Source organism: Silene latifolia, chromosome 1, assembly GCF_048544455.1.
Source record: "Silene latifolia isolate original U9 population chromosome 1, ASM4854445v1, whole genome shotgun sequence".
NCBI lineage: Eukaryota > Viridiplantae > Streptophyta > Magnoliopsida > Caryophyllales > Caryophyllaceae > Silene > Silene latifolia.
The window spans coordinates 82,485,449-82,501,374 of NC_133526.1; the positions used below are offsets into that span (position 1 = coordinate 82,485,449).

The 15,926-nt window shown below is 42.6% G+C and overlaps 1 protein-coding gene across 1 annotated transcript in view; it reads left to right on the forward strand.

Annotated features, from left to right (window-relative positions):
- The first annotated feature begins 15,477 nt into the window (after positions 1-15,477).
- Positions 15,478-15,926, forward strand: part of LOC141649403 (protein FAR1-RELATED SEQUENCE 5-like) — a 3,337-nt gene continuing 2,888 nt past the window's right edge. Inside the window, exon 1 of the mRNA XM_074458096.1 lies at positions 15,478-15,554. Within this exon, the coding sequence (XP_074314197.1) occupies positions 15,478-15,554 (77 nt within the window). The remainder of the gene's footprint in view (positions 15,555-15,926) is intronic.

The window sequence follows — 15,926 nt, forward strand, 5'->3', positions numbered from 1 at the left end:
ACGGCAGAATTGTTTACTTGATTTTGAGAAGAGGCCGGGTTGAAATTTAACATGTCTTAATTAGGTTATTAATTGATCTAACGTCATCAAATAAGTATATGTTGTAACAATCAGAAGTCATCATACTAACATGCAACGGGTCCTAAGGTGGGCTTTAATTGGCCGTAGACAATAAGGGGGGGTCAGGTTATGGTTTTGGTTGTAAACTCGATTTGGCTTTACGCCTACCTGAACACGAGATATGTAAATGAGACGGGGTAATGCATCGCATAAGATAAGGTTTCTTCCATCTCAAGTCAACGTTGGTGTTCATGGTGGTACTTTAACCTTATACTTTAATAACTAGTTTCATAGTTAAATTAAAACAATCGATAGACAAACGAAAAACAACAAAAATATAATAAAACCAGCATAAAAACAAACGCAAATAAAAGGGAGAAAGAGGAGGATTTGATGCACCTCAACTTACATGTATCGCTGATAACTGCCTTGGCCGTAATCGAAGGTAGATTTTATCTTGTGAGGTCGACTTAACAAAGCAAACACGCTGCTGAAACTTCTGAGCGCATTTTCAAACGATATCTCCTCGCTTCACGGATGAAAATTGATTTGCGTGATGTTTTGAAAACTAGAAAGAGAGGAGAACAGGTATCTTAAAGCAACTTCTGTTTCAGTTTTGGGTTATTAAGACTAAAACGAGCACAAACAGAACTCGATGACAGCATGAACAAACAGAGTGTTATTACCTGCTTTTTCGAGGGGATTTCTAATTAAGGGCAATTTGGCTCATAAATCTTTGTCTAATGTGTAGATGGATGTTATGTGGTTAATTAGGAACAAGAAACTCAAGTTTTTATGGAGGTTTGATGGAGGAACGAGTGGGTTTCGAAGAGGACATTTAAAACAGTTCAAGTTGTGTGTCAGGTTTGTTTAGGCTCAAGAGATGTTTAGGGTTGTTCTGAGGTTTAAAGTCAGGGGTGATGGTTGGATGTATGGAGAACTTAGAGGAATGAATGTATGGTGAAGGGGGTGGCATTCATAAGGAGTTAAAGTGGGTTAAAGGAGAGAGGCAATGGGGCTTCATCCCGTGGCTGAATGCTTATCCACAGCTTTTGTGAGGGATTTGGGAGGGAGTTTTGGTGATTGGCTAGGATAACATGGGTAGGATACTAGGTATGGGTTAGGAAGTTATATAAGTCAGGGATTTGGTAGCGGTTTTGATAGGATTTGACAGGCTGACCATAAGCAGGGCTGCTCGTTTATGTGCGCAGGCTAGTTAGGATTGTTTCGGGTGATTTAGAGCTAATGCGGTTGGGGATTCGAATTCAAGGGCATGGGTAGATATTATGTCGTTAGTGATATTGTGATTCGTACCAATTGTAGAAGGAAACGGCTCAAAAACCGCGAGCTAAATCAAGCTCAAAAACAAGTGTTCAAAACGAAGCTTTTCTTCGCTTTTAAAACGATTTTTCAAATCAATTAACCATTAAAATAAATGACTTTTCAAAATCAAATATACTCATAAAATGATTTTCAAATCAACTATTTATTTTATTTTCAATAAAATAAACTTGGAAAAATAAATTGAAAATAAAATAAAATAAAATTAAATTTACCTAAAAACCATAATTTAACAATCATTTAAATTAATAAAATGAACTCACTTAAAAAAACATTAATTTAAATATCATTTAAATTAATAAAAAGAATTCACTAAAAAAATTAATTTAAATATCATTTAAATTAATAGAATGCTTTCATCGACGACGCCCCATTCTACCTCAAATTGAAGCTCAAATAATGACAATGACAACTAAAGAATACATGTGTCCTATCATCATCGTGGGTGTTTGCTCTGCCCTATAAATTCCGAATATCGACGGATACGGTATCTACAGAGCTCACTTTGATCTGAGGCTTGACAAGGCGAAAGTCAAAGACACCTGCAGTCCCTGAGCGACTTCAGAATTTCTTAGATGCTTTATAGTCCATTAGACTTGGCGTATAGCAAGCTCGCCAAGCCATAGGGGCGAAGAGATCTATACACTGAAACTTCGGTGGATTGGATTAACCGCCTCTCGCTAAGGCCGAAATATCATCGTCATTGGTCGCTATCACCCGCAACTGCATAACCAGTGGGCAGAGCCTTATCCTTAGAAGCGCCCTACGATGCCGACTTCCCGATAGCAGGAATCAATACACACACGTAGTTCGGCTGACCGCCTGACAGATGCCCAAAGTTCTATCATCTGATTCAGTCGCGGCCGTATGTCCAAAATTCATCACTCTGCTGACATTTGCCTGTAAATTTACTATTCATCTGTGGCGTCATCACGATACGGGCATGGACTTTCCACGAGGTTACGCTTGCTTCATCATTTGCTTTCAAACACGGAATTCTTCCATTTCATACTCTTGTATTGAGTTGAATTTAACGGTGGATGTCAATCCTTTACGTCTGAACAATGGTCTCTGAGCCAACGCCATGACAGCCTCTGGGCTTGAGGCTGTGATGATCTCCAAAGTCGAGAGACTTTGAAATGAGCTCTTACTCAAGCATCTCCCCGCTATATTTGAAAACACTAAAAAAAATGTACTTGTTAACAATGGTATCACACAAAGCACATTTGGATCATCAGGCCTTGAAATTGGATCATTTAGAGCAGATTGGGTCACCGACCAAAAAGTTGAATTTGGTAAATTTTGAATAATCGGGCCTCGACCTGGTGTTCGAAAGTACATTAGGTCACAACATTTGGTATGTTGGGCCCTCGACCCTCCAAAATTGGATTTGCAATTTTTAGAAAAGCCCGGGCCATCTGATCCAAGATTCAACTTGACATCACCAGGATATGTGAGGCCCGCTGACACTTCAAAAAATTGAGATTTGAAATTTTGAAAATTGAACATCGGCCAAGTTCAGTTTGACATCACTGAATGTCGGAGCCATCTATGACTCCTTCAAAAATTGAATTTGAGGCTGTAGACTATGATTAGACACCTGACCTGAAGAATTGAATTTTTGAAAAATTTGAATGATTCCAGGGCCATCGGTCCAAGAAATGTTCTTTGAAATTTTGGAAGTGCATGAGAATCGAGACCTTGACGGGCGACATGAACACGACTCGGGACACTGCGATGACCCATGATAAACGTGAACGTGCGAGTAACGCTACCGCAAAACAAAAAAGAAAATAAAGCTGTAAGTTGTACTTGGACTTTAATTCAAATGTGGACTTGTCGGGGTAGAGAAATGTAAATCGGCTAGCTCTGGCGCCACAAAATGCGATGGATGTGCGAACCCGATGCCTTGTGAAGTTACATTGCGGACCAAGGCTCATGGAGTGTCGGCGGGGCCCGAGGCGCCTTTGTTAAAGAAACTACGGCTCAACAGCAGCACCTATAGGGGTGTCCTCCCCAGGTCGTTTTCCCTTATATCTTTCTAAATATAAGGAAGAGATCAGTATTACCAATTTGTTCACAGCCACTATTCCAAACCGGTGCAAATCACATATAATCATTACTAGATAATCTAGCTAGAGTGCTAGCAGGTCAGCTGGAGACACTTCACTACAAAGCGCAGAAAGAGACAAGAATTAAAGACCGCTCATCGAGTGATCACTTCCCTTACGCTGGGATCCCCTTCAAACCTGCGTTTAAGTTCAGGAACACTCCACTTGTAAGCTATCGGGACCTCTCAACCACGCTCGCTTGCCTCACGAGGGGGAATCCGCCCACCCCGACGAGTTTTCTCCGCCCGAGGATGGGATCTTTGAGGCCATACTTGGCCAATACCCTAAATTTCATTCCTGGTAGGCGTGCGTAGAACAGAGCCCTGACCGCTTGTGCCTTTCCGAGCACTCAGAATGATCCGAGGGGATAGTCTGCCGCGGCAGAAGTCAACCTTTTGCTATTCATCGGAAATTTGATCTTGCAATGATTTTACCGCTAAATATCGCTGCAGGTGGGTTTCGGATTGATCATGTTTCACCTTCATGTCTTCGGCAGATGAATAAGATAACTTGTGTAGGATAAGCGGTTTTGTCTATCGGTTCATGAGACGACAGAAATTCCTTCCAGATTATTCTACTAAACTGTGGCTTGATAAGAAAATGAACTGGTATGAATGGCTTCCAGGATGCTCCTGCTCATTGCAGTAAATAAAATCTATTCTCCGTTTCTCGTATCCTTGATTAATTTTCCTTTACCAATTTTCGCCACTGCCATAGACCAAATAATGATTTTGTCACGACGGTCAGTGATTCTCACACAACTTAACAGATTCGCCAATGATCACCAGACTCGCCATTCGATCCCCGCTACAATTCCGCTTTTCCTTTTTTTCTTTTTTTCTGCTTTGTCACGCTTTTTTTTTATTTTTTTTTTTTTTTTCTTTTTTTCATGTTTCTTTTTTCTTTCAAAGGCTTATGAGATTTTGCCTGCCTCACACATGAGCTCCACTGTGATCTCGCTCAGGAGGCCGACTACATGCTTATTTTAAGACGAGCACGTAATGACCTTTGCCTATTGCTAAACAACCGGACAAGGGAAGGCCACTTCGCTGTTCATGCCTTGGCTTTCGGGCCAACTTTACTATCCTTCCTAAGATGACAAGACCAGACGCTTGCAACTACCGGCTGTAGAGGTTCATTCACATTTACTCTACCGCGCCTCAAGGCCACGGGCCGCACAAATAATTCAAGCAAAGAGGGCCTGCTCCCGGGACGGCAAGGAGCCAACCTCTATAAGGACGATTGGCCCAAGAGGTGGCACCGCTGGCGTCTCTTTGGTACGATTCAAGGCTACCCGCACTACTCCGTATCCTCACTTATACTAAACAAGCAAAAGAGAAGACTGACCGTAAGGACTTAAGCCGAAGGATGAGTCATTTCGACATCAAATATTATGGCAAAAGCAGAATACGCACTTCTTTGTTAACGATCTTTCGTCTCCAGACCGGGATCAAACTACACACGAAGACTCTCAAGACTAATTGTACAGCAGCAGTGAAACAATGGTTCAGTTGGGCACTTGGCTCAAATTTTTAAATGGGAGGCTCATCCTGCTGAGTGTAAAAAGATAGGCTGGGCTCCCGGAAGAAACACTATCTTCCTAAGAAGGCCACAGATGGTGAATCACCTAAATCACCTCCCCACAGAGCCTCACGTGACCCAAAAGGCAAAGGGAAAAAGAAGATGGTATTTCACCCAAATATATTATTTAATACTACTACTTATTATTTGTTGCTAGCTGTTTTCTTTTTTTTTCTTTTGAAGGATGAAGGGCATCGCCCCGATCTTTAAAAAGATCTATCATTCATTAAAAATTCCGGTCAAAAGACACCATTTTATTCAAGGAAGGGTCAAGTTGTACTTTTAAAGAGTCACTAGCCGATTCATATCGTAATCAAACCGAGTCAGTGAGTTCCACAAAAACAACGCTACAATCATCGATTTATAACGCATAAAAAGCAATGGGCTGGCTAAAGTATGTCATATCAGATTTACTTGTTAATCAGTAATTCAAAATTTTATTTTACGATATTGAGAATGAGTTCTCATTGATAGGTTTTCCAGCTTGATCCAAATTTGGTTTATCTGCAGTCATTTCCATCTAGATCTCATGGCCCTGATCACAGCCCCGATAATACTATCTTCTTTGGCTGTGGTGCATCACCAATTCTGGCTGAATTCTTCTGGGTCGATCCAGAGTAAAGCGCACAGATTTTAGGACCAAATCCCCATCCTTTATTCTCTTTGTTTCACCTTTTTGTTAAATGCCCTTGTATCCTTTTTCTCATAGACAACATGACGTGAGTGCATTTAACCGTCGCTTCGCCGAGCATGACCAAGGAATCGCATCGCTTGTAGCCACTACCTTCTGTGGACCTGACTTTCTAACAAGATCCTTAAAGAAGGTACTTCTAATTCGATAGGCTGAATCGTTTCATCCTGCATATGTTAAATAGAACTGAGTTGCTCTAAAGTAATGTGTTAATAGACGCCTCAGATCCCCATGAGGAGAATAGATTTTCCTCGGCTACTCGCGATAATTGTCAGTCATCTTTCCGAGAATCACAGTGATTATCTTGTTAGGCGGCTTCCACCGCCCCATTTGTTTTAGGTCAAGATAAGTGACGCCACTGTGTGTTTGATTTTATACTTTTCAAGATACTTACAGCCAAATAAATATGCCATGACTAATGAGCCTGCACCATATCTGCAAACGATTCATTCTCTGAATGAATCTCTGCTACCTGCTTTGCTTGTAGAACCTTGTACGATTTCACTTCTACCCACTTTCAAGTAATCTACATAACAACATAGCAAATGCCCACCTGCCCGTGTGTAAGCGGTATTGACCTTCCAATAATGTCAATTCCCATGTTGAGAAAGGCCATGGTGATGTCAAAGTATAACAGTGAAGGCGGACGGTCGTATGTTTGCGAAGATTTGTAATTATGCAAGAGCTTGATATCAAGGATAATCAGTTTCCATCGTGGTCCAATACCCAACCATGATTTTACAACTGGGAAGAGTATGGGTATATTCATGTGTGGGGCTAGCATCTGTCATGGACTTTTCCATGACTTTTCGTAGTTTGGTGAGTCTGGTAACGCAGCATGATATTTTGGCGCACTTTTCAGACAACGCTTCGCCATCAAGTTCTAACGAACTCCAGCGGCTAGCATTCGAATACGCGCTTTCCGCGGTTATCCATGTCGGGTGGATATTCCTGATTTCACCTTAACAGTAAAGATACTGGGTTCGCCTCGGTTTCTTCGCTGCGGTTCCGATTACATTAACATAAGCAGTGACATCTTCGTCAAATACATATCTTGATAGCATCCACATAAGATCGTATGTTGGATCGTGAAAGGCACTAGCTTTGATAGTGCATCGCAAACTGGTTTTCGCTTCCGGGAGGTGCACATATTTGGACCTCAAACAGAACAACTTTTCAGTTCTTCACTTTTGTCACTGAGCTGTCACTTCTCAATTTTTGTCGCCCTACTAATTGACTGATTGATCAATGATTTAGCCCTATGTATCATATTTTGATGTCAACCCGGGAGAGCACTAAACCGAGTAGGCATGCTTGCTATTCACTGCTTATTAGTGACGGCGAAGTCCAACTTGATCGAATAGAACATGTTCACCTTCCAAGAGAAAAAGAGTAGAACTCCCATCCCGTATCCCCTATAGTTCGATGCTCCATCAAATAGGAGGTCCACGATTACTGTTCTATGTGAACGGGAGATTTCGCCGAAACGATCACATCCACAACCTCGCCTTCTTCTATCTATTTATCTCACAGAAGTCTCGCAACCGCCTCTCTTCCCTTTATCACTTTCTTTGGCCGTACATATTTCAGTCGAACTAAAGCACTAAAGTCCACCCTGACACTCCCGTTAGAACCGGGTTTTTCAAACAAGATTGAGAATCCACCTTCAGTGCATGCAGCATCTATGATCGAGTATGTAGTGGCCGAATTTTTCATGCTTCATAATAAAGCTACAAAGATGTTCTTCCGAAATGAGACATTTGATTTTGTACCCAAGAACTTTCACAATGTAGTAAATTGCTCTTTCCTCTTTATCAACATCTGCACAAGATTGCCCCATCAAGATCCAGAACTCAAGATACAACAAAGTGGCAAACCTGCACCTGGTTGTGGGCTAAGCACGAGGAAGATAGTATTTTCTTGATCTATCTTGAACGCAGCTTTTAAAAGATCATCCATACGACGTGTTCCCGACCTTCACCCTTGAAACTGGTTCGTATATCATCGCATGTTCTTGCCACGAACCGACTTATATATTGATTCTCGCTTTCAGAAACCCCGACTTCCCTTCTGCTAGGTGAGGTATTTCCATTATGGCCTTATTTGGAAGTGGTCCACCTCGATTCCACGTACACCATGACTCCAACAATTTGTTTGACGTGACTCGAATGCGATTCAGATCTAATCTCCATGTTATACTACAATCGCTCAAAGAATTCAGTGTACCAAGAAGGTGGCCATCACGTCTCTTCTGACGGTGCAGAACAAACATGTCGCCGGACACAAACCTCCTGACTTGTATGACCGATCGCGTAAACAACGTCGACGCCGGTCCTCTCGGTATGTGGCCTCCTGGCGCTTATCAACCCAAAAGGCATCACTCGACGGCAGCAAAAGAGGTCTCCCATTGCCGCTCAACGCAGTCGCCTTACGATGGCTGCTCTCGCCTATCTCGATCTCCATGACAACCGGGCGTATCTCATCTCATAAAAGCGATAGCAACGCATGATGCGCCGTGCTGTCAACCGGTAGATGCTCGGCGTGAGGTGGCTGGAATCGCTTCCTTCTCACTTGCCCTGCTTAGATCCTGTCCATACAAACCTAACTTTACCATCTTTCAGCATCGAACGACAAGTAGCCACCCAGCCGAAAGTATTCGACACTCTGATGAACCCCAGCTTTTGAAATGCTTGTCGATTTCTTCCTGGACTTCAAAGACCAATCAGGTGCATTTTATAGAGTCGCTGATCGGCTTATATCCCTGCTGATTGGGATCCCTGTGCTCTGACTTTCTTATAACGCCTGGCATGTCTTTGTAGGACTATGCAAAACATCTTTGAACTCATGCAACAAATCAATGAACTTGTCTCTGGTGGGACTTAGAAGTAGTTCCTATTTTAAGCTCCCGTGGTTCTAAGGTCAGACTTGTCTATAGTTTCTGGGACTCATGATCAAGTTTCTCGTCAGACTGTCCCTTTATCAACTGGAGGTGGCTCCCATTTCTTCTTCTTTCTTCTTCTTCACCAATCGTCGCCCGCGACCTCGCCTCAATGTCATTATTAAAACAATCATTTTCAAAATTTGAATCGCAATGCAAGTAAGACAAGTCGTGAAGCAAACTCGTTCATATTATTATTGATTTGAAATTGCGCAAAACGCCGCTAACGATCTGAGCCTTAACCGGACGTAGCTTCAATAAGTAGATAGGGTATTCGGACAGCCCTGAATACCAACACCATTAGCAGAGCAAAATAGAAGGGGAAAGCCAGGGGAGGGGTATTTTTCAACACCGACTTAGACTCAATCTTAGGACCTATCTCTGCACTTTTCGACTGCATCCGACTCCGACTCGTAATCGGTAACGCTATATGGCTTGAACATCTCCTTCTCCCGCTGTTTAACTCAAAAGGTCTGTCACAATTCACTCCATTATTTCCGCTTATCCTGCAGTTGGTCTCGCAGAGGATCCATCAAGTGATGAGGGTAGATGGGTCGGTTCCGCCGCTTCTCGTCAGTGCTTACCAAATTCCTGTGCTGCAGATTGCATTTTCTCTTCACCTCGGTATGAGACCCATGGCTTTCTCGTCATTTATCGATCCGCTTGCTTCATCAGCATCAATATTAACGTTCGTGGATATAGTAGCACCGGAAATGGTTTCATTCCTCGACCATAAGGTTTCTCTTGGGTCAAAGATAGGTTCTCGTGGGAAGTCCAGCAAGGGAGTTCTCCCACCACGAAGTGATCAAGCAGTTGAAGATACTTCGCTCCCATTTTAATATCTCGATCTTCGATCGTCCTTCCCCTCTTTTCCAGTAGATCTTTCCTCGCTGGCCCATCTGGTCTGAATAAGTTACTTCTTTGGCTATTGGTGGTTCGTCTGAATTCTCCTTTCTGTATAGAGAAACCGAAGTATTTCAGCCTCGAGAATCACTGTGCATGGCTCCTGTGGTATAGATCCACATTCTCCGCCCGGAGTTCAAACGATCATATCAATAACTTGAAACCACATGCGTCACATTGGTAGCTGACCCTTACTGAAGTAATGTCTCTCCTCGCTTACGAATTCGTGATTTACGCTAATTTATGATTTTGCCTCGCTTACCGAGCGGACTCTGATTTTTGATGCACACGATACGGTTTTCGGTGATAATCATGTCTCTACAATAAGTTGAAGGATGAGTAAATGTCGTAATCATCGGCAACTCACATTTTTTCCACTTGCCCATCAGACATTAGGTCGCAGCAAGTCCACTCTACCTCGACGCATGCTATTACTCAATGCCCGAATCAATTAAGGTGAGTGGGATGAAGTCACTTTCCAAAGCCCAAATGTGCGCCGTTTTCGTAGGGAGTACGTTGATTTGCCGATCCGTCACAACCAAGGTCATAGGGATATGCTTGTCGAGACACACTCAAGAGCAACATGCAGGGCCAGCATGTCAGCCCGGGACCCACATGATCTTCGCTTGAGAATGTGTCATGTTACAGAATAACTCAACATTCGGGGCGATGTGAGTGACCATGTCCGCAGGAGTAGTATCTGACGGCTGATGTCATGTTCATCAAAGCTTAAAATAAAGCTTGACGATGTTCGAAAAAGAGCTCGTGATAAGCTGCTGTGATAGATACGTCTACTTTTACCGGATGCCATTGATGAGGGAAGCCTCCTGGAGGTCGACTCCTTCACCAAGAACTTGACTTCATCACTGCCTCTCGAGAGCGCCTTGTTCGGGGTATCTTTAGCTTTCTCCACACACGGGCGTCCTGGATCTAGTCAACAAGTCGACTTTAGGCGCCTTGTCCACCTTTAAGATTTCTTCTGGGGTGAGGAATTGTTTAATTTTGACGGTGTAAACATCATCCTCGTCATCGCACCAAACGCCCATTGATTTCATTGCCGCTCGGAGTATGTAGGGCGTAACTGACAACAACCCTAATGTAATCTCTTTCGCTTTCTAGTTTGGTAGGTAATCGATAACCACGATTATTCTTCCATGAACCCCTTTGAAGCATATCAACTAAGTGAGCACCACTCATCTTCGTAGAGACAAGCAGTGGTCGCCAAACGGATTGGTGACGCTATTGGGCTTTGCGGCCGATTGCCGCCTCCGCTCTCAATCATTTTGAATCTGGCTTTTACCTAAAGCACCTTTCTTGGTGATCGTGGTCCTCCTGATGGAGAGCGCACAAGAGGTATCTCGGTTTGTACCATTTGGTCTTGTTGTTCAAAGAGGTGGATCCCGGAGTTGCCACCAATGGGCTTCAACTTCCTTGGGCCATGAGCCTTGAGACAGGGCGTAAGTGCACCCGATACTCCGTGGAATACCCCGAGTCAGCGTTGAGGCCTTTTGATCATCTATCCAGGAGGATTGCCGATTCAACAAAGTGGGCCACGTCACAGTGCTTTTGTTTAGATGACGGGGCCTTGCATCCTCTTTGGCTTCTAATGCTAATCTGACATCGTCCCTACCTTTATCCCGATCCTTATCAATTCTCAGCAATCAAAATTCCTGTACTTCGTATATATTGACGGTAAACAGGTCGAAATTCTTCCACTTAACCTGATCTACCATTTCCAACTTCACCAGCTTCTTAGCTAGCTCACGCTTACCGCTACCACCTCATGCAGGAATCTCAAGAAAGCCCTTTCCTTCTGTCATAACCTAGTTCTACGTGGTCAACCCAACATTGTCAAAGATAGTGCTTTAAGGTAACTCCACCGTAATATCTTCTTTATGTTGGGGAAGTTCTTAAGGTCCAGATTGTAGAACCACGCCTTCGGTGTTCATCCGTAGATTGGCTAAAATTTTAGACACACAATAGGTACTTTCCAAAGGCTGGCACTCTTATAGCCTTTAACATGTGGACTGATCTTCTGGCCCTTAAACTTTGGGATGTTGAGTACCATGTCTGGGGCAACTTGTCCCAACCTGGGCATAGGCCCCATTCTCATAGGGGTGGATGCCTTCCTGTGGGAGAGCTTCAAATCCGGCCTCAATGAACTGTCCGCCTGCATCACTGAGGTGGGGTAGATGGGGCTTTGAGTCTCACCTAGCTCGATTCGATTGCATCCATTCGGCCATCATGAGGTCTCACGGCCCAAGGAGCCAGTTAACAAAGATCTTCCATTGCTTGAAGTCGCGTTCTAAGCCTTGGCGCTTTCTACAAGAAAACCCCGTGACTGAGTCAATATTTAAAGTAAGAGCCCCGCACACTTAAGGACTCTGACCAACTTCAGATCAAACAAAGACTCACTGAGATTGATCTAAACAAAGGTTCACCTACGGCTTGATTTAGACATCGGTTCACGACTGGCAAAACACATGACTCAAACCGTCACACCGATTCTAAACCCGGATCGTGTGACTAAACCCGTGATCGGGCTAACATAGCCTACTTGGTTCGTGCAACGTCCACAGGCTTCAGCTTGGACGTTTTTGTGGACTATCCTAGACCAAAAAGGTCGCACTAACATGTGACTCAAAGCCCAAGAGGCTAGCCTCAAGACCCAACAAGGTCGTGTTCTAGACTCTTGGATCAAAAACGCCTAGCCTTAACACGGCCGTGACCTTGACATTTACTCGACGATTTCATGCCAGTTGAGGCTCGTAAAACATTTTGGATCGGATTTAAAAACGAAGGATCGATTTGAAAATGAGATTTTGAAATGGGCAGCATGCCGCTTATAAAAGCTCATTTTACGAAAATTTAGAACTTATTTGGCAAGATTCTGCTTTTAAAACCATGCTATTTTGAAAAGCAAGTTGTTCAAAAAGTTCGGTTTCTTGAAAAGGACATGGGAATTTTCAAAAGACTGGGAAAACAAATTGCACATCATTATTCTCATAAGATAAGGATTTATGCTCCTAGCATCTCTAAGTCTCATGTCTTCTACGAGAAGGCCCAGGTTTCCATCCTTTATGTCCATAGAGCGAGGTGTCTAAGGTAAAGTACCTAGAAGACTGCCCCCACGATCAAGAACCACGCGAGGCGAAGTGGAGCAGCACGCGCAGCCTTCCTCGGCATAGTGGGACGTCGCTCCCACGCATCACGAAGAAACGTCAGACGGCCCGCAAAGGTCTCAGGTTTATGCATGGACCATAAAGATCATGAGTAATGTTTACTTCTTCCAACACTTTTCAAAGCCAACTTAGGAAAAGACCTCTAGAAACAAAGTGTAACTAGTCCTCTTTCCCCTGTGGCTAGCTGCTGCAACTCAGGACAAGGCTCCCGAATCGCGTCTCGATGTGGATCCACACTCATAATCGACTGAGGTTTTTCAATTTAATTAAGACAACTAGAGTCATCGCGCCAGGAACTGAACGCTCGGGTCAACTTTACACCTTTCATCGGTGCCAGCCAATCGACTATTTATGATTAAAGATAAAGACTTTGCACTATATCACTCGACGAATGACTCGTAATCCATTTGCATTTAGACGGATCCACAAAACCATAGATCTTTGAGTAAGGCGTAGGCACGTGTCGTAAAGCCCATAAGGACACCTAACCCCGCCTTCGCCGAGTAACGGCCTCTACTAAGTCAAGTGTCGGAGTTCAAACAAGGTCATAGCTACTACGATGTATGATATGCAACCATTAACCCTACTCATGACAAACAATTTATGTCAGTTAGAATGGACTAAACTAACTTTGTCGTTGTAATTTAAAGATTGGTCGATTAATTCAACACATTCAAACCAAAACAGTAATACTAAGGGGAATGGGGAGCGTTGGGACAATTGAGCGATGATAAACCAGGTATCATGTCAGTAATAATAACAATTGAAGATAACTGACGAAATACACCAGACATAACACAATACATGACACCACACACCGTCGTCTAGAAACTGCGGCATGAGTGGGTGGCCCACGGCCCACATGACTCCACGTCTTAGCCTCGATCGTATGCCTGCTACTTTAACCTCATCGACTAGACATAGGGCTACGCACTGTGCATTAGTATAACCGGCCATGTTGTTTGTAGACAACACGTTTACGTACGCTCCTATGGGCGGCTGGGGACAACCGCCTCAACCAAGAACAAGAAGACACCAAGGGTTTTTTGAAGAGGTTTTGACTCGGAAGAAGTGGAAAACAAACTCGAAAATTTAGCAACTCGATAAACAAACGATAAATTACAAACAACAAAATGAACTAGAAAACAAACGGTGAGGAAACAAAACGGTAGGGCGAAGAAAACGGCACCACGCCAAACAACGCCACTCCTACCACGAAAGACAAGGAAGCAACTAGTTCCTAAGTTAGGTCTATTAGTTAGATCGAATGTTTGCGAAAAAGGATAGGAAACAAGCAGAAAACGAAAGAAAAACAAAGTTGGATTGATCACAGCGGTGTATTCCACACGTCTAAAAGGACCAATTAGGCCAATATCAAGCTGAAGATTAACGTCCCTCACACGAAAGTGTTAATAAGAAGGTGCAATCACGACTCTTATACTAGCTATAGAAAACCGTGAAATAGAGATGTGTCCATTGGTTAAATTGTTAATGATTTTAGAAGTTCGATGTGCACACCTCTAATGTGTCTAATTAGGTTATTAAATTAATTTAATGTCATGTCTAAAATAAGTTATATAGGTTAACAATCAGAAGTCATACTAACAATGCAAATCGGTCCTAAGGTGGGGTCAAATTGGCAAGACAATAAGGGGTCAAAGAGTGATGGTAGAAACTTGTTTTATTTATGTTCTACCTTGAACACTTTCCAGGATATGTAAATGAGACGGGGTGTACCAACAGAAGTGGTAGCGGCTTTTCCCATCTCTAAGTCAACGCGGTGTTCATGGTGGTACTTTAACTCATACCTGAATAACTAGTTTCATAGTTAATTTAAAAACAATCGATAAACAAACGTAAAAACAAACAAAAAAAGAAGACAATAAAAACGCAGATAAAACAAAACGTAAATAAAAGGGAGAAGAGGAGGATTTGATGCACCTCAACCTACATGTATCATGATATCTCGTTTCCTTGGGTCGAATTTATGGTAGATTTTATCTCGAGAGGCCGTTGTCGACGAAGAATAAAGCAAACACGTTTTAAAACTTTCTGACAAATGATTTTCTCAAACGATGATATCTCCCTCGTTTCATTTACCTAAAATCTGATTTGAAAGATGTTTGAAAACTAGAAAGAGAGAGAACAGGATCTTAAACAACCCTGACTGCTTTGGGTTATTAAGACAAAACGAGCACAAACAGAACTGACAGATGAAGAATAAACTGCCAAAACAGAGTGTTATTTCAATTTTGCTGAGGGATTTGTGTACTCCTCAAGGCAATTTGGCTCAAAATCTTTGTTTAATGTAGATGGGATGTTATGTGGTTAATTAGGAGCAAGAAACTCGAGTTTTTATGAGGCTTGATGGAGGAACGAGTGGGTTTATGACAGCTCCAGTTTGTGTGCTTTTGTTTCTAGGTTTTGGGATGTTTAGGGGTTTGTTTGGAGGTTTAAAGTTTCTGATGATGTGATGTATGGAGAACTTAGAGGAATGAATGTATGGGTATGTGGTATTTATATGAGTTAAAGTAGGTTAAAAGAGAGAAGGGCAATCGGTTTATCTCGTATGCAGCTGCTGTCCAGCAGCTTTTGTGAGGGTTTGAGGGGTTTTTTGGTGATTAAGCTTAGGATAATATGGGGTAGGATAATAGGGTATGGGTTAGGTTAATGGCATGGTCATGTGGTATTTGGAGCGGGTTTTTTAAGCCTCCGGATTTGAGCTGCCAAACAGGTCGTCAAGCCAGGTACTGGTCAGTTGTTTGGGATGGAATTTGGGCCATGGTTGGGGTTCGAACAAGGGTGGATGGGTAGAGGCTTGCTGGTTAGTGTATTCTAGATTCGTGGCTAATTCGTAGGCTGAAATGCCTTGGGAACCGAGTTTAAAATCGAGCTCAAAACAAGTGTTCAAAACGGTTTTCTTCATGAAAAATCGCATTTTTCAAATCAATTAACCCATTAAAATAAAAATGACTTAAACGTAAATATACTATGAAAATGATTTTAAATTGACTATTTATTTTATTTTCACAAAATAAACTTGGGAAAATAAATTCAAAATAAAAGTGAATTTTGAATTTACCTAAAACCATAATTTAACACCATTTAAATTAACAAAA